Source organism: Kryptolebias marmoratus, linkage group LG15, assembly GCF_001649575.2.
Source record: "Kryptolebias marmoratus isolate JLee-2015 linkage group LG15, ASM164957v2, whole genome shotgun sequence".
NCBI lineage: Eukaryota > Metazoa > Chordata > Actinopteri > Cyprinodontiformes > Rivulidae > Kryptolebias > Kryptolebias marmoratus.
The window spans coordinates 30,277,329-30,301,518 of NC_051444.1; the positions used below are offsets into that span (position 1 = coordinate 30,277,329).

Below are 24,190 nucleotides of genomic sequence, written 5' to 3' on the forward strand. Positions count from 1 at the left end.
TGATGAGCACAGAAGTCCAACAACAGAACACCGCTCGGGTTCAGATCAGAGGGGCCGTTCCTCCCAACCACACCCCTCCAGGTCTCACTGTCATTGCCCATGTGAGCGTTGAAGTCCCCCAGCAGAACAAGGGAGTCCCCAGGAGGGGCACCCTCCAGTAACCCTTCCAAGGACTCCAAAAAGGGTGGGTAATCTGAACTGCTGTTCGGCGCATAATCGCAAACAACAGTCAGGACCCGTCCCCCCACATGTAGGCAGAGGGAAGCAAATTAGGAAAATCCACAGGTGCTCCACTGCTCCGAGGTGAGGAGTGGAGGAGCAGACAGGCGGACGATAACCGTCTCCTTTCTTGGTCAGGAGGAATGTTCGTCAAAGGCAGTCATAATGAAGACTTAAACAAGGATTCTCCATACGGAGTTCCAGGAGCACACAGAGGATTATACAACTAAGCACAGGTAAGAATTTAACATTAAACCCTTAAAGCACTACACAGAGAAATTACATGAGTGGTTGAAGTGAGACTGGTCATAAAGTGATGATCAACAGTTCAATAAAGAATGTTGATTCAACTCAGCCTTAACTGTGGTGAGGCTCAATCAGCTGCCATGTAAATCAGCTGTGCCGGGTGCAGGTAAAACTGGCACCACCCAAGAACTGCCCTCTCCAGCTCACCCTGCAAAGCAATGGTTGTTGTGGAAGAAACAATGGAAAAACAAAATTCAGACATGAACAGAACCCAAATGAAGCTTCAGTAGCAGGTTCTAACTGGACTCAGCAGCAATACAAAGATGGTTCCAAAAACCAGAACGTGTCAGCTCACCATGATCACCAATACAGCTGGAGTTCTTCTGAAGCTGATAGAAAACATTCTGAGAAATGCATCTGTTTTTCTTCACCCAGTAGGGAAATGCTTTGATGAATACAGGTTTATTCTGTTTGGTTCTTCCCGATTCTTTTCTTTATCCAGCTGCTTCATTCAATGGATAACTCCCACCTCCTGCCAGTTACAACACAAAGGTTTGGTGTCACTCTGCAAGTTGTTGGACCTCAGGTTCTGATAATTAGTCAGGTTTCTAATTGGACCCATCAGGACTGGGAGGGACTGCGGCAATTATAGAGACTAAAATCCACCCGTCTCATCTCCATTTGTGCAACAGTTGTTGCTGTCAGTTTCAAAGCCTCCAGCTTAGGTGTCACTAAATGAGTGTTTCTGTAGCTGTGACCAGTCTTCCAGGTGAGTTCACGTTGATTCGATAAAAAACAGAAGGTTCTGCAGAGGAACAGATTTTAGCAGCTGTTTATGTTCTTTATGTTGTACATTTTGCACATCTAAACTCTGCAGTTTGATCATTTGGAAACTCAGAGCTGATGAAAACCTTGTGATCAGTCGTTAAAGTTCATCTGAAACTTGTCATTGTCGGTATGTAATGTATGTAAGATTCTTTGTTTAATTTCTTAATTTTTACAATCTGCCAAGTTTAACTTGGTAGTTCAGTGGGTTGTTTTTTGTTGTTGTTGTGGTTTATTTATGTTACTTAGTACCTTTTATTTTAGTTTAAATTGTTTGTTTCATGGCAGCTCAATAGAACAGTGCTTAGTGGTTTCATGTTCACCTCTCTTTCTGTGTAGAATTTACATATTCTCCCCGAGCATGCATGGGTTTTCTTTGGGTACTTCACTTTCCTCCCACTGACCAAAAACATGCATGCTAGGTTCATTGGTAATTCTAAATTGTCCCTAGGTGTGAGAGAGTGTGAATGGTTGTTTGTCTCATTTGTCTCTCTGTGTCACGGTGATGGACTGGAGACCTGTTCACATGGATGGATCTCTACACGATATCCACAGCACATTATGGCTTTTAAATCAGTTATTTACAGCAGACAAAACCTTTGCTTTTTCACCTCATTTCAGGGGTGATAATCAGTCTTGTTAAAGTTGAGTCATACTGTAGCTACAGTTTTACTTTTTTATAAAAAGACATGCAGCATGTTTAAAATGTAAATTATATAGAATTAGAATTAGCTGTGATCTTAAATTTGTTCCATCATAATAAGAGAAATTAATTTTTAAAAATTCTTGATAGATTTACAGAGGAGAGTTGATGATTATTTTTTTATATTTCTATTTGCAATCAGTCAAAATTAATTGTGAAATATTGTCAAATGTTGATAGTATGTGACTTAATGTTAAATCATCTGGTTTCAATAAATAAATGCTAGTTTTTGTGCAATGTTGTGGCTGTAAAACATTTCGCCACAGGTAAATTTAGACTCTTGTTCTTAATTTTTATTCATGTTTGTGTTTGTTTGATGTGAAGTTTTTTTAAAATAAAATTCAAGTTTGACAGAAAAAGTAAACACACACACACAGATCTCTGCTGACCCCTGCTGGTCATAACTTTATTTTCTACTGAACACACTGAATCTGATCCCACATGAAGATGCATCATTCCTGTGAGACTGAGTGTGAAGCTTTACTCCACTGCCTGCTGGGAACAGAGTCCGGAGCTTTCAGTCGTCTCCTCCACAGAGACTGAGCAGAGCCTTCTGGTAGTCTCCTTTGGTGTGTTCCTGAAGCACACAGATTATCAGTAACAATCAGCAGGCTTGTTCTCCACAACATCTCTGTAAATCCCTTCATTCTTATTTCAATCCGTAAATTTAGTGTTGATCATACAATAGCACAATAATCACCTGCTACTAGAGGTGACAGGGTCATGTTTTTGCCTGTGCGTGTGTGTGTGTGTTGAACAAAATATCTCATGAATCAATGGGATGACATCTATAACTGATTCACTTTTGAAGTCAGCCTGATTCAACATGGCCACCACAACAAAGCATTCTTATCTAAAACAAAAATGACAGCAACTTTGGTGTGGTAACAGCTGACAGTCATTCACACATTACACTCTGTGCACAATCTATATCTGAAACTGTTTCACTAACTATTGGAATCAATTTTTATCTTTTAGAAGAGAGAGGAAAATTGTCTCTGTCCTCTCTCACCCTGGACAGCATCTGTTCAACCTTCTGTAGGTTCAGATACAAGAAAAACAGGACGGACAGACCTAAAAACTGTTTTTAACCCTGGGCCATAAGAACTCTGAACTCTTGTAAGTCCTGAAATGAATGGAAATGTTTTCCTTTTTTATTTCTTACCTTGTCTGTTCTTTAGATTGCCTTTATGAATAGGTGTTTAATGATCAATATTTGTTGTACTATGTTACAGATGCATCAAAGTATGAAGGCTTTCCCAATCTCACTACATATGAGCCATAGGTGACAAAAAAGAATAATGTATTCTGATTATCTTATTAATATTATTACTATTACCAGTGTATTAATGTGTAATTTATTGATGTTGAACTTTATTTGTTATGTGCATTTGAAACTGTTGATGAAAGATTCTGACTCTCTCTCAACCCAGAAAGAACAGCAGTGGAGGCCTGACCTATAGGCCTTACTACCTACTGTAGTGGCCCAACTACAGAGGAGGCCAGACCACAGCACATGGTCAAATGAAGGGACCAAACTTTTATCTTTCAGTTTTATTTACAGCTTTTTGTTTTATCAAAGACAAACAGAATTCTGTTAGAATAACTATTAGATTAGCGATTGTGTTTTTTCTGTAAACTGTTTTCTTGTAGTTTATTAAAAAACTGCTATGTTTCAGAATATTTCATTCAAAGTTCTCAGCCTTTAGGTTCAATTTTAACTCTAGGATAAGAGGTGGTAAATTATCTCAGGCTGTTTTATTCTCTAGTATTTGATGAGCTCCTTACAAATTTAGAAAAGCAGTAAAACTCACTTACCTCACTTATTAACTTAACATGGAATTTAGGCCTTTTCTAAATTCTTTTAAACCTCCTGTCTGTGGTCTTTGGGTCAAAAGTTACAAGAGCTTCTCTACCTCTCTCTTGAGAGCTTAAGGTGTTTTTTTCCATTAGTACTATATTTTCTTTCCATCCTCATGTCCCAACAAAAATGCTGTCTTACCCTTGCCTAGCCACAAGATGGTGAGAATGGTTACATTACCAACATATCAAAATACAGAGAACAACATACTTAACTTCGCTTAAACCTTCCTCAAACTTTGTTTTTCTTTTATCCTGTTTATAGTTTCATTCCCTATTTCTTCACATTATCACAGTAAGGCAGATGGTGGAAGACCTATAAGGATGGCATCACTGATATTTGGGTAGTGGACATGCCCAAAAAACAGTTTGTTACGTCATTGTTTCCGCTTCCTGTCCATTAGGTGACCAGAAATTCAGTTTTCAGAAGACTTTTTAAAAATATCCATTTTAGTCACTAAAAACTTGGTTTGTGTGTAGAAAGGAGATGTACGTGCCACAGAAATAACTAGAATAAATTGGACCAGGACTTAATCTGGTATCTGACTCAGATAATTTAGAGAAAAATTCTTACAGTTTTCAGGTCAGAATCTGTTTGTTTTTCTCTTTCTGGGCCTGTTTGTGTGTGTTTACTGTCTCGGTCTGTGTGGGATTTTCCAGTAACTCACAGCAATGGTCTGATACAGTGACTTCTTGTGCTGCCTCTTGAACTCTGTCCTAATCTTCATCAGGTCGACTTCACAGCGAGACACCATGATCCTGGTTACGACTTTCTCCTTGGCTCCTTTGGTCTAATGAAAACAATCGCCTTGTCAACATGGATAACAGCAAACACATTGCAGACTGATGCAGGAGAAGTTCAGGGTCAGTACAGGTGAATTAAAATGTTACCTTCATGGCTTCGTTAAGTCTGTTGGCAAAGTAGAGCTGCCTGTTCTCAAAACACTCCACTTAGAAGAAAAAAACACAATCAGTTCACAAAGTCATTAGAAACTGTTTTTTGTCAAACTCTATTATCTTTGCTATTTTTCACTGATTCATCTAGAGAAATGTAAACAGATAAGGGTTAAAATACTTTTTCAGTGTAGAATCAAGGCTGAAACATTAAAATACTTAAACTAATAAAATGCATGTTTATAAAAGACTTATTTGATGTCAGCATTTCTTGGATTTGTTGTTGTTTACCCAAAGTAAGGAAGGACTTCTCCAGATCTCCCTTCACCTCTTTCCTGATGCTCTCCTTCATGTCGTACGGACTGTAGCTCTTATAGCGCTCAAACACTGACAAACAAAATTAAACAACACATGCTTACTGGACTTAAACTGGGAGGAAAAAAAGAAACAAAAGTTCAAAGCAAATTCAGATATTCTACAGAACTAATAATTTAAACTTTTTTTTATTTTACTTTTAAAGAATACAAAAATCTGGATGCTTGGAAGGAAAATAAAAAGAAATGAGATTGGATCAGAAGGTTCAACAGGACTGTAATCCAAACTGTATAGTTTGTAATAATTCTTCAGATGTGTCTGCAGATTAGAAGCTGGTTTGGGTCTCACCTTTCTGCAGGTGAGGGATGCTCCTCTGAGACATGATGGAGATCCAGGTGATCACGTCGGTTCCTTTCCTCTTTACTCCAGCTTCATACAGACACTGAAGACAATATAGATTATATCAACATTACATCAATTCAGGTTCTATCAAACATATCAGCCTTACAGAACAGAAATAACATTATCAGGTGAAAACATTCTGATTGTGAATCAAATCAAATAAAAAGTGCTGCTTTAAATGCTGAACTTGCTGCTAAAGCTCAAAAAAGATCTGTGCTAAGCAGGAAATTTGTTTATTATTATTGTTGTTGTTGTTGTTGTTATCTGAAACCTGATTGGTTGAAAACTATGTTCTTTACAAATAACTTTTGGATCTGGATCAACTTAATTTTTTTCATCTCAGCCAAGTCAATTCAACACCAAAGTCTGTGGAGGTCATTTAGTCTCAGCTGTGAAAAATAAAGGAAAAGTGGTGGAAATCTGCTGTTTTATAAAGTGGTCTTCACCATCTTGGTTCTGAACTTCTATTGACAAAACCATTGATCCAGCAGCAAAACCCCTCCTTATCAGCTTCAAAATGACACTAAACAAAGAAAAAAACTTTTTTATTATTATTATAGGATTTCAATTATTCACATCTAAGAACTAAACTAGAATTTTTTTAAATATAAAATCACAACCATTTTTGTGACTGAATGAAATGTTGCGTAAAGATATTCTGACTCACTCTGGCGTCATCATCAATCTTCTCATAGTCAACAACGTTGGACGGGTCGTCCCTTTTTGTCTGAGGATTAAAAAGTCAATACTGTCAGTGCTTTCCGCTAGTTTCATATAGAAAAACAGCAGAACACTTATAGACAGAACAAATGATCTCTGTCTAATCGGTATGGTTGTACCTGAACCAGAGCAAGCAGGAGTTTGGCAAAGTCTCCTGAAGTGTCTCCTGCGATGTCTTTTTCCAGCTCCTTTTTAAACACTACACAAACAAAACAAAAGGAAAAATAATCAAATAAATAAACAAAAATAAGTCAAAGAAAAGATTAAAAATAAAAAAGTAAAGATAAATTAAAGTAAAAAATAAAAAAAAACTAATGAAGTAAAATGAGGATAAATCAAAGAAAATTTTGAAAACAAATCAAAAGGAAATTAAAAAAAATTATAGACAAAAAACAAACAAACAAACAAACAGAGAAACTTAAACTGCAGACAGTTATGATATGGGTCCAGTCCCCCCGATGCATGTCACCACCAGCTCCCTGAGGACCTGGCAAACGACACTCCCGTATGAGACAAAATCTTCAGGCCTACTTGCTCCCAAGCTGTTAACAGCTTAGTGAACCAGGGTAGGAAGGTCCCAAAAAGACCAGCTGCTTGTCCTCCGCAAACTTTGCTGTACCAGCTACAAAACAACTGCTTATTTGTAGTTAGAAGACATGACAAGTAATGGACCATATATATATATATATATATATAAAATTAAACTTTACTAGCAACTGTCTTTGAATAAACACAACAGCTCTAAATTGAGCAGACAGAATAAAATAATATGTGTAAGAAAGTTAATGCCCTTATCTGTGGGCTCAACTGTCTAAAGATAAATCAAAAACATAACTTGTGCAGCAGTTTGTCTCGTCTCTGTTTGTTAATCTGAAAACCGGAGCAACATGAGCAAACTGTTGCCGATATTTGACCATTTCTATAACTTCTGTTATTAGGCAATATTTAAAAACTGAGCTGATATTCAGTTTTTCTCTTTTAGACGTTTTCTAGGATTAATGATCAGAAGACTTTCAGACATGTCTGGAACTCACGTTCTCTGTAAACCCTCTTGATCTCTGTCAGTTCGTCATTGTTTCTGGAGCAGACAAGCTCAATGAGGGTCTCCTCATCAGTTCCTAAGCCCTGAAAGAAACAAAGGAACAGCTCAGTAAGGTTTTGTACATTAATATAATGAAATGTTAAACTAGAAAGCAGGTAAATGTCTGCAAGTGTTTGATTCTATTTTGATTATAGTACCTTTGCTTACATTTTAAAAAGTTGACAAAGTTTGATTTGATTTTTCTGTCTTTACAGACCCTGAAGAGTTTTATTTCCATCAAGTTTTATTTAAATTTTATCTACAGCCAATAATTTTATCTGCAACAGGCTTTATAAGGAATGTCAATCCATAACGATTAAGTAATCCATCTACATCCTCTTAGTCACATCTGGAAAAATGCTTTACAGATTTTCATTTACTTTTACTCTACAGACCTGCAGCATGCCCTCACTGTGGCCTGAAGAACACTAACATTTCTGTAGATTCTTGACTCTGACCTTCATGGAGGCTTTGAGCTCAGTGGCGTCGTACTGAGCGGTGCTCTTCATCAGACCCAACATGAGAGCCTCCAGAGAGCCCGAAAGTGCACCTTTCAGGGCGCTGATCAGATCCTGAATATATTAGAAAGATTTTTAAATATCATTATGTTCACAAACCTTACAAACCTTACAAACAAACAGTTCAATGAATCAACTGCAGGGGGAGCACTTGCTCTGGGCTGGCTGATAACATTCCACCTTTATCAAAGACAATGGCCTCTGTGATGTGATTCATGGACTTTTCTACAAACACACACGCACCCACGCACACACACACACTTATACAACATGCACCACATCGTCTTCCACTGTCTCTACAAACACACACACGTACACTTTCCGCTGTTTCTGAGTCATCTCTCCCTTCCTCCCCTCCTCCGTTTACCCTAGCATTTTTTATGTTGGCTGTTTGGCGGACCTCTGGTACTATTAATTTGGACATGTTGTACCTTTAGTTTATCATGTTTCAGTTTATGTTAGCTTATATAGCCTTCCTGTACATTTAGTTTAGTTTATCTTAGCGGATATTTTAGATATTGTTAGATTGTTAGATTCCTAATTGTTGTTTAGTTCAGCTTGAACTTTATCATTTTTTCATTTAGATTTTAGTTACTTTTAGTCGTAGCTCATGTTTAGATATGTTTAGTTTCATGATTTTATTTAGATCATCTTATACTTCATTTATATTATACATGATTGATGTTTTTACTTCTGTATCTTTATATTTGATTATGATGTTTCATATGATGTTTTTATCTGTATTTATTCACCATTGGCTAAAATTACCTGATTGATGTTTTTATTTCTGTATCTGGTTCTGTTGTTGTTTCTTATCATGATTTCATTTAGATTATCTTAGCTACTATTTTGACCATCTTAGCTCATGGTTAGATATGTTTAGTTTCATGACTTTATTTAGATTATCTTATATTTCATTTAGATTATACTTATTTCTGTATTTCTATATTTGATTTTGATTTTTTATCTGAATTTTATTCTGTCTGTATTTGATTCTGTTGTTGTTTCTGTGTTGTAAAGCACTTTGGATCGTCTTGTTGCTGAAGAGTGCTATATAAATAAATTTCACTTCACTTCTGCATACATTGTGCTACTTTAAAGATCATCTCAGTCAGGCATAGTTTGTTATAACTTTTGTTTTTTGCATTTTTATAATTTAAAAATTATTTAACTTTATTTAAAGAAACAACAACTGAAAAAGCTTGAGATCTCTGCATTTCCTTTGATTCGATTAAATTCTCTGAAATCTTGCATAAGCAAATTTGCTCTGTTTTTTTTCTACTTGTGCTACTTTTAGCTCTTAGATACTGTCTTGCTAATTTTAACTTTTAGCTACAGTTTTGCTGATTTTAGCATTCAGTTTGTTTAGCAAATTTTAACTTCTGTTCTGCTTTTTCTAACTTTAACAATTCAGTTAAAAATTCGTTCTTCAACAAATTTCAGCAGTTTCCACATAAACATATCATCTCTGGTGGGTTTGTATAGGTTGCTGTGGTTTAATCAGTGAGACCTTTGTTGACAAACAAATTGTTGTTGTTGTTGTTTTCAGTCAGTTTATGAGTTTCTGGCAGCTGTTAAAATTGTTTCTCAGTGATTGTGTTCAGACACCTAAAAATCAGAAGAAGAACGGGGTTTGACCTTACATACCAAAGAAAAGGGCACAGGCTGTGTCCCAGTGTTTGGTCCATACCAGAGACTTATTATACTGATGTACTGACATTGTGTCCCCACCTTATTTTATTGTTGGGAGCTGAAGCCAGCAGGACCCAGTTTACAGAAGCTGCCATTTTGTGTTTTTGGAACCAGAGTCTATCCACTAATGATGTGAGGCTCTAAGCCCTGTCTACTCCCACGCCAACAATCATGATGTCACATGAGCTTTCTTTTAGGCATGAAATGACTAATTACAGCTAAACATATTGAAATATTACATATTGTATGAACAGTCATTGGTCCAGACAAAGTGGGTGCATAGGAAGAAGAAATATAGATTACAATTCTCTTTGACTTATCAAAATAACAATACAAAAACAGTATCCTAAGCAGGAAGGTTTGTAAAACTGTTCAGTTCATCAAAAGGAAACTTTCCCACCTTTTTAGCGATCCGTTCAAACTCGAAGGCGATCTCTCTTCGCTGATCATAGCTGCGTCTGGTTAGGATGTCGATGATGGTCTGCTCATCTACTCCTGCAAACAGAGTGAAGAAAATCACTTCTGATGTCACATCAAAATCAAATCTGTTCTCTTGAATATTACAGCAGTTGTTCTGAAACAGATCCTGGAAGCTGAAGAAATGAACTTTTATTGTGTTTTATCAAAATCTTTTTACAGAAGCAAAAACAAAGAAACCAGATGGACTCCAATAGAATGAAATGAAATAGCACCTATTATAATATTAAAAAAAGGCTTTATTTTCATTGCACCAGAAGTACAACAAAATGGAGTTTCTATTCTTGATTATAAAATGTAAAAACACATTTAAAAACAAGATTATTCACAAAACTAATCATAAACAGGATTAGTAATGCCCCAGATGAGCAACATTATCAAGACTGATATTGCACTAGTTGTCCTTTATTGCAGTTATTCAGTTCAGGTTAATTTTCACATCTCTAACTGTGGAGTTGTATTTATAAAGCTGACAGGATTCATGTTCCAGGAGATGGTGGTGAAAGAAAGACTGTGGCCAAAATAAAATCTAGTTCTATTTTTTGCTCTGGTGATCATGGATATGAAGAATGTCTATTGTAGATGATAAACACCAGGACTATAACAACACAGTCTGTCAGTATTTATCAGTTTGTCACAAGACCTTTTTTTTCCATTTTCCCTATTTTAAAGAACAGCATCTTCTTTTTCTACAAGCCTGTTGAAATGAAAATAACTCCATGCAGAAAGTTAGTCTCGCAGCTTCTTCTATAAGTGTAACAGAAATATTTAGCAGATTTAAAAAGACAAAAGAATATGACTAAATCTGATTTTCTGTTTAGGCAGAAGTTATAAATAGCACTTTAGGTTTGTGAAGAATTTACAGCTTTGTTCTTCTGGATTTTTGATGGTGAAGACAGATTGAGAGCAAACGTGTCTTGCAGGTCAAAGGTTGATTCTTCTGATATAGACATAACAAAGTTTCTGCTGTTATGGTAATTCAAGATTCAGGCGATTCCAAGTCTGATTTCAAGGTAAGGCGCATGAGAGATTGCATGAACTTCTCACCTTTAGTTTTGATGGCGGTATCAATTCTGGCAGCATCTCTGGTTGGCTCAAAGTCCCGTGCTGGCACCACAGTAGGAAATTTAGGCTCTTCTTCCTGCAGAGGGCACACATATTAAATGTCTGCTCACTGGATGGCTCATTCCAGTGTCCCATAAAGCCAAATTACAGTCACAAGCTGAGAATCAAGGTTTACATTTTTTGCTGAGTTTAAATTTTTTATAGTTTAATTTATTAGTTAAACATGTGTAGCTAAGTTATGTGTTCATTCATACTGGTCAGGGTGAGAGGTTCTGTACGTCTGGATGTCTTTTGTCAATAATAGTATTTCTGGATGTTTTTAGTCAAGATTAGAAGTTTTGTACATCTGTATATCATTGGTCAGGGTTAGAAGTCCACTTTAATTCAGTTCAGTTTATTTACATAGTGCCAATTTACAACAAAAGTCATCTAAGGGCACTGTACAAAAATATTTGAATACATTATAAAATTCCAATTAGTAAAAGTTATTAGGAGCCAGTAGATTTCATTCATTCATTATTATCTTCGTTGCAGTTTCCCACCCTGAGCAGCGGATTGGCAACAGTGGAAAGGAAAAACTCCCTATTAACAGGAAAAATCTCCAGAAGAACCAGACTCAAGAGGGCGGTCATCTGCCTCAACCAGCTGGGGTTTGAGAAGACAGGAAAGAGACAGACAAACACAGAATGACTGGTCCAGGTGCAGGAGGAAAAAAAAATAAAACATGTTAATGATATAAACAATCATAAATACTAACATGGAGAGTAAAGAGAGTAAAGACAGCAGCAAAGTGAAGAAATGTGGTCAGTTTGTCCTCCAGCAGTCTAAGCCTAAAGCAGCATAACAAAGGGATAGCTCAGGAAACCAAAGCCAACCCTAACTATAGGATTGATCAAAAAGGAAAGTCTTAACTCTAATCTTAAAAGTAGACAGGGTGTTAGCCTCATGGACAGAAACTGGAAGTTGGTTCCACAAGAAAGGAGCCTGAGAACTAAAAGCTCTGCCTCCTGTTCTACTTTTAGAAACTCTAGGAACCAAAAGTAAACCTGCAGTCTGAGAGTGACGTTCTCTGTTAGTAAAATATATAACAATAAGTTTTTTATGCCTTTTGTTAGGGTTAGTAGTTTTGTAAGTCTGGATGTCTTTGGTCGCATCTATTTTGTACACCTGATTGTTTTGGGTCAGGGTTAGAAAGTTTGTCGATCATGATGTTTTCAGTCAGGGTTAGACGTTCTGTAGGTCTAACCCTATTTGTCTTCATTGAGTACAGATTTCGCTCAAACAGAGTTTAAAACTGAGACACAAATGTTCAAACTGTCTGATTCTGCATTTTGGTTCAGACCCAGATGAAAAGATTTAGACTCACAGTGATCTTTGAGTTAAAGCTCAAAGTCTGCAGCTCAGTTTATCAGTTCTGAGCTGGAGTCCCAAGTCTGTTCTTTATGGATAGGTAAGAGCACTTATCTTTATGACAGCAATAAAACTACGTTGATTCTTTTAGAGTATTATGTCGTAAAGTTATGAAGGTCTGAGCTGTTTGGATTTTAACTGGGATCCGAGTATTAAAGTGATCGCAGGATCAGAAACAAAATGTTCAACATATTACTTTCATTTAATGTCTGAAATCTTCCTGTACTGTTTGTTACTTTTATTGGTATTAATTTGTCATGTTGTTTTAAACTTTCACAGTAATGAACCTTTTTATGATTTATTTGGTTTACAGTCAAAGTCCTTGTCAGACTGATGCAACCTGAAGTTAAAAAGTTAATCTGATTTTTGTTTTAAATTGTCAAGAGAAAAATAGAAATTAATTTATTACAGTGATGTGAAATTTAATTCAGTTCATATCAGTTTATTTTTATTTTTCCAATTCACAAAGGTCATCTCAGGGTACCGTACAAAAATAGGAAAACACAAACAGAGGAAAATTAATATAATTTAGACATCTGAATGCATCACAAGTTGATAAAATGATGGAATTATTCTGATACAATAATTAACTCACCCCGGTGTATGAGAGCGTCAACTGACCCAGAAACTCAGCTACCAGCGCCATGATGAACTCACCTGTAAAACACCTGACAGGTTGATTTCTTGTCCTGATAATCCTTCTGTTTCCACTTTACAGCAACATAAACTTGAGTCCACTACATGTTCTCACAACAACAATCTTATGGTTGGAATATTCATTTAGATTAGTTGTCATATTTTTTTTAAATTTCTTATTAAAATTATTAATTGTTTTTGCAGATTTAGTTGGTGTGGTGGCATGCATTAAATTATTTGTACATCATAGTTATCTTGTTCACAGAATATTTTGTTTACACATTTTGGCCATATTTCATTCTGTCTTCTCATTAGTTAAAATTTTTCAATTTATTTACAAACTCTTCACATTTTACTTTTTAAACATTTCATTCATTTCACATGAGTTACATTTTTATTGTAAGTTTCTCACTATATCATTTTATGTACTGCAATTTTTTTTCACCTACATTTCATTTTTTGATTGTTTGTTTGTTTGCAATCTATCCATTTTTCCTTCTATTGTGTTTGGGTCATGAAGGTAACAGGTCCAAGAGGACATCCTCCCTCTCCCCAGCGCCACTCTTCAGCTCCTCCTTGGAGGAGGGCATACATAATCCCTCCAAAAAGTTTTGGGTCTGACTTGGGGTCTCCGCCCAGTGAAACTTTACAAGAAAACCTCCAGAGGGAGGCATCCAGGAGACATCATTAACAGATCTCCAAATCACCTCAGCTGACTCCTTTCGATCTGGAGGAGCAGCAACTCTACTCCAACAGAGTTCCTCATCCTAAAGCTGAACCCAGCCACCCTACAAAGAAAGCCCATTTCACCCACTTGTATCTAGGATTTGGTTCTTTTAGTCGTGATCCAGACCTCATGACCATGGAGAAGGATGAAATGTAGACACACCAGAAAATCCAGAGCTCTGCCTTTCAGCTCAGCTCATTTTTCACCACAACAAATCAAAGCAATGCCCTCATTACTGCAGACAAAGCCCCAATCCATTGATCCATCTCCAGCTCCATCCTACCATCACTCAGGAACAAGACTCCCAGATACTTGAACTCCTCCATTTGAGACAGAGACCCACCCATCACCCAAATGGAGCATTCCATCTTTTTCCAGTTGAAAACCATGGCCTCAAACTTAGAGGAGCTGACTCTCATTCCAGCAGCTTCACACTCAGCTGTTAACTGCCTTGGTGCAATGAAGGTCATGGCCTGATACCAACAAAACCACATCACCCTGAGGTGCCAAACTGGACACTCCTCTCTGCAACTGTGCCTTGAGATCTTGTTGGAGTCCAGCCAACGCCAGGAACAAGCTTAACTTTGTGCCAAGGATGAAGACACAACTATCATTTTGCTTTTACAGGAACCAGATAGCCCTTGGAAGCAACCCTGGCACCCCATACTTCCACCCTCATAGAATGCCTCAGGAAACACAGTCATAAGCCTTCTCCAGAGCCACAAAACTTATAGTCTGGAGAATCAAATTCCCATGACACCCTTAGCATCTCTGCAAGGGTAAAGATCAGCCTTTCTCTCCTACTACCATACGCCTTCTGTCCTCCTAATACAACATAAGCTCCCTAAAAACATCATTAACATCACCAAATGTTTTTTTGTTTGTTTGTTTGTTTTTTGGGGGGGTTTAACATGTTGACAGTTTGCTGGAGGTGAACGCAGACAGGCTTTTTAGTACATTTAAAGACATTTAATTACACATATTTCATGAAAGACATGTCTTTAGAAAACTGAAGCTGAAGTTGATGGTGTTAGTGACACTGAGTCAGATCAGTTTGGTCATTCAGAGAAAACAAATTCAGGTGTTTTTTTTTGACGGAAAACAGAAGAATGTCCAGGGTTGATTTATTGAGCGTAGGGCTTGTTTTGAGATAGGGACAGTCAGTACTGATCCAGACAAACCTGCAGGAATGTGGAGTGTAACAGCACACTGATTAAAGTCCAACTGTGCTGCAGTGAAATGTTAAGAAGGTACTGAAATGTTTCCTTAACTTTTGACCTTTGAGAAACTCCAGAACTCCAGCAGGAAGTCTGCGTGTTTGAGAGCAAGCCATGCTACCACATTTTGAATTATTGTTTTTTAAAAATCACTGCCTGTTTTTGTGTTCACAGCTTAAAAATTTGTATTCTAGGTTTTTAGACCTGGACAGTAGCCTGTGATGTTTTCTGTCAAAGGAGATCGCCCATGCAGGAGTCAAAATACAGCTCCAGTGCTCTTGAGACAATGTAGAGATGCTTGCAACTTTTTTGAGGGAAAACATGCTCAAAATTCAAGCCACAAGACTACCAGCCTCTGAAACTCACACAAGGAAGGTGAGAGCCACCGTGAATATTGCGAGACATTCTGGAAACCCCCTCATTTACCAACTAGTCACATCCCAATGACATCTCACCTTATGTCCAGCCTTGTTGCTTCCAGAGGATCTCAGAGGTTTAGTATCAGCCAGGAGCGGCTGATAAAATGTATTGATTAACTGATCATCATTAGTTGGACCACCTCTAGAAAAGCAGGAGTTTGTACAGTTTGTGCAAGGGTCAAATAAATGAGACTCTGTATACCTCAGTTAGCAGGCTAAAGGTCAAAGGTCATAACAGGACAGTTAATAACACACTGCACAAGTATGACTTTTTTGGAAGGGTTGCAGGAGAAAGCCTTTTCTTGCTAAAAACAGCATGGCAACCCGACTAAGGTTTGGAAAGTTTCATCTAAAGGAATCACAAGTTCTAGAACAAAAAGAGACCAATGAAGAGATGTTTACCCCTAATGCACAACAGCATGGATGCATTGATAATTAATAAGCTGTTTGAGAAAAAAATATTATATTATTTGCAACACTTGAGTTACTGATACTTAAAAGCTTTTGTTTTAATTAAAGAAAAAAAACTTAGCTTCTCTAATAAAATACTTTTGTTTCCAATGTTGATGTTTTTTTGGGGGGAGGGGGGTTATATATTTTTGTTTTTACAGTACAACTTTTTTTGTCTTATTTAGGTTTATTCAGTAAACTAACTCATTGTATGTGCAGACAGTAATCATATATATAAAAGAGAAATTCAATTTGGAAAATATGCAGAATTTAAATCTACAGAATTTTTATGTTGTTTTGAATAAATACCATCAGACTCTTATTTTGAAGGGCTTTCAAAGAAACTTAAGTTTTGATTTAAATGGCTCTTACATGTTTCAAACAAACTAAACCACACTGTAGTTCTTATCTTTATTATTTAGCATTTGGTTATGGCTCATCAAATGAACCTCTTTATTAAAGCTCCGTCAAATTGATAGTTTATTTTCTTCCTGATTTTCAGCTTTTATTTCAGAACCTAAAAGAGCCTTCTTGTGTTAAAGTTCAGCTCAGAGCTGAATTGGTGCAGCAGGACTGAGATCAGAGCCAAAACTGGGAATGTGGAAATTTCTTACCTTCAGAGAAGAAGAAGCAAAGCAGCGAGTGGTTCTGATGCGTTCTGATCCAACTCTGAGCTGGGAGTGGGCTTTATACACCAGCTGACTCATACACACACACTTCACTCCCCTTCCTGGCTTCCATGACAACACCCACAGGAATTTTTCCTTTTTCCCTAAGAGTGGGTGTGTGTGTGTGGGGCGGGCTGGTGGGGAGGTTTGTCCAAACAGAATTGTTTCTGTTTGAGGGTGTAGGAAAGGAATTACGTCCATCTGCTGAAGTCAGTTTTACACACATTTATTCCTAATGATTGGTCATTTTTGACTGGGAGCACCTCAGATGTACAAAAGTTGAATAAAAGAATGTCTTAAATTTGATCAGAGTTGATTTTGTGTGTTTATATGTCCTGTGTGAACAAAGACAAAAAAATCTAATGTTCGTTAGGTACAAGAAACAACCATTTATCAAAGAAAAAACTTGTAAAACTGTTTAGTTTAAGCAGAACACAAAAAGAGGACCATGATCAACATGAAATGACTGAGTAGCGGATAAATTACAAAAAAACTGTCATGAAACGCAAGTAAATAAGTAAATAGTTAAAAAAAATAAAAACTCTCATATATGGAGGCATACTTTTCAATATATTTACATACAGACATGTATACACACATGCACATACACACACCTATATGTGTGTGGGAATATACACTGCTCCCCAATATATACACTGCTCAAAAAAGTAAAGCTTTCTCAATTAGAATTGAGAAAACTCCTCGGATGAGAAGCGAAATGTCTTCAACTGCAGAATAGAAGTCCAGTTGTTTTTGCTTTTCAACCTTTTTTGAATTTTTACCATGGCCTAGATGACTGAGAATCTACACCAGCATTTTGGTCACTTTTGAATGTTGGTGGTGCGTTCACACTCGTGGTAGAATGAGACGGACTCTACAACCCACACAAGTGGCTCAGGTAGTGCAACTCATCCAGGATGGCACATCAATGCAAACTGTGGCAAGAAGGTTTGCTGTGTCTGTCAGCGTAGTGTCCAGAGGCTGGAGGTGACACCAGGAGACAGGCCAGTACACCAGGAGACATGGAGGAGGCCGTAGGAGGGCAACAACCCAGCAGCAGGACCGCTACCTCCGCCTTTGTGCAAGGAGGAATAGGAGGAGCACTGCCAGAGCCCTGCAAAATGACCTCCAGCAGGCCATAAATGTGCGTGTCTGCACAAACAGTTAGAAACCAACTCCATGAGGATGGTATGAGGGCCCTACGTCCACAGATGGGGTTGTGCTCACAGCCCAACAACGTGCAGGATGCTTGGCATTTGCCAGAGAACACCAGGATTTGCAAATTCGCCACTGGCGCCCTGTGCTCTTCACAGACGAAAGAAGGTTCACACTGAGCACATGTGACAAACGTGACAGTCTGGAGATGCCGTGGAGAGCGATCTGCTACCTGCAACATCCTTCAGCATGACCGGTTTGGCAGTGGGTCAGTAATGGTGTGGGGTGGCATTTCTTTGGAGGGCTGCACAGCCCTCTATGTGTTCGCCAGAGGTGGCATGACTGCCATTAGGTACCGAGATGAGATTCTCAGACCCCTTGTGAGACCATATGCTGGTGCGGTTGGCCATGGGTTCCTCCTCTTGCAGGACAATGCTAGACCTCATGTGGCAGTTCAGCAGTTCCTGCAAGATGAAGGCATTGAAGCTATGGACTGGCCCACTCGTTCCCCAGAACTGAATTTGGGTAAGCACATCTGGGACATTATGTTTCGCTCCATCCACCAACATCACGTTGCACCACAGACTGTCCAGGAGTTGGCGGATGCTTTAGTCCAGGTCTGGGAGGAGATCCTTCAGGAGACCATCTGCCACCTCATCAGGAGCATGGCCAGGCATTGTAGAAGGTCAGACAGGCATGTGGAGGCCACACACAATGCTAAGCCTCATTTTGATGTGTTTTAAGGACATTACATCAAAGTTGGATCAGCCTGTAGTGTGTTTTTCCACTTTATTTTGTGCATGACTCCAAATCCAGGCCTCCATTGGTTAATACATTTGATTTCCATTCATGATTTTTGTGTGATGTTGTTGTAAGTACATTCAACTTTGTACAGAACAAAGTATTCAAAGAGAATATTTCATTCATTCAGATCTAGGATGTGTTATTTAAGTGTTCCCGTTATTATTTTATTGAGCAGCGTGTGTGTGTTTTTTTTAATTAATTTATATATATATATACATATATATATATATATATATATATATATATATATAATTATCTGGCCAAAGGAGGAGATGAAGACCACAGATGTTAAGACTCGGAAGCTACTAACCATGCATGGAGGGTTCCACCCCAAATCCATCACCCTGAAACTGTACACAAGGAGGCAGAGGACTAGTGAGTGTGAGAGCCACTGTCCAGGGGGAAACATCCAAGATCCATAAATACATCAAGGACAAGGCCTCAACGGACAATGTGCTCAGCGAATGTCTCAGACAATGGGGAACAGAGGATAAGGTGCTGGAGGTACCATCATGGGAGGACAAGCCCTTACATGGGATGTACCACCGACAAATAACTGAAGTGGCTGATATCAGGAAATCCTACCAAGGATTCAAGGACAGCACAGAGGCACTCATCCTGGCCGCCCAGGAACAGGCTCTAAACACCAGAGCAATAGGCTCAGATCTACCACACCAGAAAAGACCCAAGGTGTAGGTTGTGCAAGGAGGCCCTTGAGACAGTCCAGCACATAACAGCAGGGTAGGTAGGTAGGTAGGTAGATTTATTTATATAGCACTTTTCAGCACAAGGCGACTCAAAGTGCTTTACAACACAAGAACAAAATTACAGACAGAGTTACAGAACATGACAAGATAACTAAGCTAAAACATGACAATGCTAACAAAGGTACAGGACATCTAAACTACTAAAACATGATATTNNTTATTCACATCACTATATTAATACAAAAGACAGACAGACACAAGAAAAATCAGATGGGGAAGAAACAAATTAGATAGTGAAATAAATATTCACCCAATAAAAGGGTGCAAACTAAGAGAGTGAATAAATAAATTAAATTAAAAAGAAAGAAATTACTGAAATGACAAGCAAAAATCATTAAGTGTGTATCACAGTGTGTGTGTATGTGTGTATGTTGTAAATGATACCTCTGTGAGTGAGTCCACTTGGTGACGGGGTGTGTGCTGCTGCTGGTTGTAGACCCCTGACTGTTGTACACAGGTCTGATCAAAAACACACACATGCAGGAGGTTATTAAAAATGAACACAAGCTCATTATGTCACAACAGTTTCATAACAGACGCCAACCACATTCGATCTGAGAAAACATGTCCGTCACGTTCAGCATGAAGCATGACATTCTTTCGCGTCTTTAAGGGGTTTAGGAATTTCCTCAGCGCACAGCAGTGGTATGTTTCCTAATAAAGGCTTCAACCCTCTGCAGTAAGGTTGACTACATGAGCTGCTGTTTGAAAGAAATGCAGAACAGGACGGATCTTTGGATCACGTCCAGCAAACAGATGCTTTCCAGGAGGCTGCACACACAAGCATCAACACGCACAAACCTGCAGCCTCAGTCGTTAAATCTGTAATTGTTTAAACGCAAATGATATTAAAATCATTTCACTGAAAGAAAGGTGAGAAAGATACTTGTGTCAGGTTGAACTGGTTTAAAAAATGGGTTTCTTTTGGATAAACAAGCAAGAATTAATTCAGGCATTTTCACCTCTCAGCATGAAATCTTGATGAAAAGTCTATTTGTTTTATTAAGCTTGATCTTGTAATCTTGATATCCTCCAATCCTCTGATTTGTGAGAAGTAAAGTTCCATGCTTTTTTTAGGCAGCTAAAAACAGTTAGTTATCATGTGGGAGAAGCCTAAACCCAAACAAAGTTTCCTCAAATAACCCAGTTAGTTAGAGGCGGTGTCTCTCTTCCTCTCTGAAGACAACCCAGTGACAGCTGAGGAAAGCTGATTTTCCCAGAAACAGACTGACGGAGGCGCACCTGCTGCTGTCGCCCTCTTTCTCGTCATCTGAGCTCAGGTCAATAGTAAACATGTCTTCATCCTCTGAGAACTCCTCTCCGCTCTCCTCCCTCCTCCCTCCCAATCCTCCCCCTCCTTCTGGCCTTGTTTTCCTCCTCCTCTTCCTCCTCTTCTTGCTCGCTCCTCCATCCCCGTGCTGCGCTCCCAGGTTGTGGACAGGAAGGGAGCTGCAAGGGATATTGTCTGTGTGACAAGAAATCATAGCATAAATATTGGTCTTTTTTTGAGAAGACCACAGTATGGTGATAAGAAGTGACCCCCTACCCATCTCAGACTGCATTAACTCCTCCCCCATCGACAAAATGGGTGACGTTGCGAGGTAGGGAGGAACCACTTCCTGTTGACAGAGGGACATTTATTGAGCATATGAGGTCTTTGCTATGTTAAAAACCATCTGTGGCTGTGTTGTGTTTATCTCATATAGATGCTGCAGGCAGTTTTTACGTTTGAACATTTGGTGTCATTAAATGTAAAATATTGTGCAGATTACATTAGGACAAATTAAACTTTATAAAATAAAACTGAATTGTGATGTTTTTAATATATATATATATATATATATATGGAAAAGGCCTGGAAGGTAAAGACCACAGTGGTGCCTGTGGTCATCGGGGCCCTCGGGGCAGTCACCCCCAAACTGGAGCAGTGGCTACAACAGATCCCAGGAACAACATCAGACATCTCAGTCCAGAAATGTCTAGTTCTAGGCACAGCCAAGATACTGCGCAGAACCCTCAAGCTCCAAGGCCTCTGGTAGATGTAGAAGTCCCAAGTGTCACAGCACTCGGTGCTGTGACCCCCGAACTAGAAGAGTGGCTCCCACAGATCCCAGGAACAACCTCAGAGGACCCGAGCTTTAAGTGAAAGTGGAACTGCCCATGCAAAAGAAAAGGGTTGTGGCAATCTGCCATTGTTACCTGTGCACTAAATCAGATCACTGTGAAGAACAAGTATCCGCTACCTCTGATTGATTCCGTTCACGCTCAATTACATTTGGCCACCATCTTCTAGACCTACGAAACGCCTATCACCTAGTTAGAATAGGAGAAGGTGATGAATGGAAGACCGCGTTTAAAACACCTCTAAGCAATTTGAGTCGCCTTGTGCTGAAAAGTGCTATATAAATAAATGTACCTACCTACCTACCTACCTACCTCTAGGCCATTTTGAGTATTTGGTCATGCCTTTTGGCTTAACCAACGCGCCGGCAGTTTTTCAGGTTCTTAGGTTTTGCAAACTTTTATCGGCAATTTATCCGAAACTATAGTCAGGTCGCTGCTCCCCTCACTAGGCTCACCTCCACTCTCCTGTCTTATTCCTGGTCACCTGAGGCAGACAAGGCATTCAGAGACCTTAAAGACCTCTTTACCTCCGCAACTATTCAATCGTGAGTAAGATACTCGATTGGGTTCACAACCACCGCTTTTCTTGTCAACCAGGTGTCTCCACGATGCTCGCTTTTACAAAAAGGCATTTCTGGCATTTCCAACTATGAACTCGGATATAAAGGAATTTGTACTAGCCTGTCCTGTGTGTGCCCAAGAGCAACCAGTCATCAAGCTCCAACAGGTCATCTCCAGCCTGTGCCTACTCCTGCACGGCCTTGGTCTCACATTGCTCTCGATTTTGTTACGGGTCTATCTCCATCTGAAAACAACACAGTAATTCTTACCATCATCGATAGATTCTCCAAAGCAGCCCGTTTCATCCCATTAGTGAAACTACCCAGAGCCTTCAAGACCGCTCAGCTCCTTGTGACTCACATCATCCGTTACCATGGGATACCTATGGACATTGTCTCCGATCGTGGGCCTCAGTTCTCCTCGCAGGTGTGGAAGGCGTTCTGCAACGCACTGGGTGCCAAGGTCAGTCTCACTTCTGGTTATCCCCCGCAGTCAAACGGACAGTCGGAAAGATGTAACCAGGAGCTGGAAGCCACCCTTCGTGTGTAATTAACAACAATCCTGCTACCTGGTGTAAGCATCTGATTTGGGTGGAGTACGCTCACAATTCTCACACTTCCGCAGCCACAGGATACTCACCTTTTGAGATCTATCTGGGGTACCACCCACCTCTGTTTCCTATGCAAGAGACTGACTGCCTGGTCCCATCTGTCCAGACTCACCTGCGTCGAGTCTGGCGATTGACCGAAAGGGCTCTGCTTCGATCGGCACAGCAGAGCCGGAGATTTGCCAACCGCCATTGTTCTGTCGCCACCACCTACCAGGTGGGCCAAAGGGTCTGGTTGTCCACCCACGACACCAATTTACAAGACACCCCCAAGAAGTTGGCACCACGGTTCATCTGCCCTTACCTGGTAGAGAAGACCCTTCAGCAGTCAAGCTTCAACTACCGGCCTCCTTGAGGATTCACCCCACCTTCCACGTCTCCCAGATAAAGCCAGTTTGGGAGAGTCATCTGTGCCCTCCTGCCAACCCCCCACCCCCCCACCCTAGTGGATGGTGGACCTGTTTACACTGTCAGACGTATTCTGGATGTTCGTCGCCGTGGCTTCCAGTACCTCGTAGACTGGGAAGGCTATGGTCAAGAAAGAGAGGTCCTGGATCCCTAGGTCTTTCATTCTGGACCACACTCTCATTTCCTCTTTTTACAGGGAACACCCGGAGAAGAGGCCTCGGTCGTCTGGAGACGACGCTTGGGGGGGGTGTACCATTGTTACCTGTTTCTGCTCCCAGTCCCAGGGTTCTTAAGGCAGTCACCGAGAGCAGTTCTTCGCTGAAGCATCAAGTGCCTTGGGTAAACGGTCTCAGCCAGAAAACCAAGTTAAGGGATTCTGAAAGTTACTTACCTGTGCCTGTCTTCTGTTTACATACCAGTAATCCTATCTCTCCTCACCACCTTGCCACCCGAGAACTACTTACCTGGAAGCCTTGCCACTACTTAGCTGATCTGGCCTACCTGCTGGCTCAACACCGAGGCCTGCCTGTCATCCACAAACCACCACCAGATTTGTATAAATATCCACCGACGGGAACTAGAAACCACAACCGATCTCCACCTGCAAACTACTTACCTGCACCTTGTAAATACTCACCTGGGATTCCTGGAACCGCACCTCCGAGCTCACGCCCAGCACCTGTCGTAAGCCTCCATGCTACACCTATAGTCAGCTCCATCTCTGAACCTCTAGCAGCTCAAAGGACTAATCATTCTGCCCTCCTTTTCAGATCCTGTTCCCCTTACCTTCCTGGCACAAAATAAATCTTATTATTTTTTCAACTTGTCTCCCGTGTTCTGTTCGCCTCCTGGGTACTCACATTTGGCAACACCTGAAATCGTGTCAAGGGTGAGCTGGGTGTTTTTTTGTTTTGTTTTGCTTTTTTGATTGTTTTTGTTTTTTGTTATTTTATTCACTTTATATTCAAATTGCACTTTATTTTGAAGATTTTTTTCTTGGTGGTAGTTTGAGGACCAAGATGGGACAGTTTTTTTTAAATGTTGCATCTGTCATCAAATGAAAATGTGACGATCACAGATTGGAGATCTAGGTACCCTCTTTCAAACCTCCCCCCAAACATCATCTGAAATCAACAGTCCCAAGTCTGTCTGCTATACAGTTTTTCACAAAGTGGAAGGATTTGAAAGGTTAAATATATTTGAACATATAAAAGAGATCA

General features: G+C 39.5%; 2 protein-coding genes and 1 long non-coding RNA gene across 3 annotated transcripts; 1 reads left to right on the forward strand and 2 right to left on the reverse strand.

Annotated features, from left to right (window-relative positions):
- Positions 1-1,040: 1,040 nt before the first annotated feature.
- LOC112450884 lies at positions 1,041-3,544 on the forward strand. The gene is made up of 4 exons (XR_003039611.2): positions 1,041-1,234; positions 2,972-3,112; positions 3,229-3,278; positions 3,427-3,544. It is a non-coding gene; the product is annotated as an uncharacterized LOC112450884 (long non-coding RNA).
- Positions 2,372-16,589, reverse strand: LOC108242420 (annexin A2-B-like). The gene is made up of 13 exons (XM_017427228.3): positions 16,491-16,589; positions 13,023-13,084; positions 11,000-11,093; positions 9,876-9,970; positions 7,724-7,837; positions 7,219-7,309; positions 6,304-6,383; positions 6,132-6,191; positions 5,411-5,504; positions 5,039-5,134; positions 4,745-4,803; positions 4,522-4,644; positions 2,372-2,570 (listed from the first exon to the last, which is right to left on the reverse strand). Exons 2-13 carry the CDS (start codon positions 13,071-13,073, stop codon positions 2,511-2,513), a joined length of 1,017 nt encoding a protein of 338 aa, XP_017282717.1. The 5' UTR covers positions 13,074-13,084; positions 16,491-16,589; the 3' UTR covers positions 2,372-2,510.
- Positions 16,590-19,402: 2,813 nt separating this feature from the next.
- Positions 19,403-21,042, reverse strand: LOC108242362 (phosphatidate phosphatase LPIN1-like). Its single transcript, XM_017427150.3, has 4 exons — positions 20,817-21,042; positions 20,513-20,735; positions 19,655-19,729; positions 19,403-19,439 (listed from the first exon to the last, which is right to left on the reverse strand). The coding sequence occupies exons 1-4, from the start codon at positions 20,905-20,907 to the stop codon at positions 19,403-19,405; spliced, it is 426 nt and encodes a 141-aa protein (XP_017282639.1). The 5' UTR covers positions 20,908-21,042.
- Between the last annotated feature and the right edge of the window lie 3,148 nt (positions 21,043-24,190).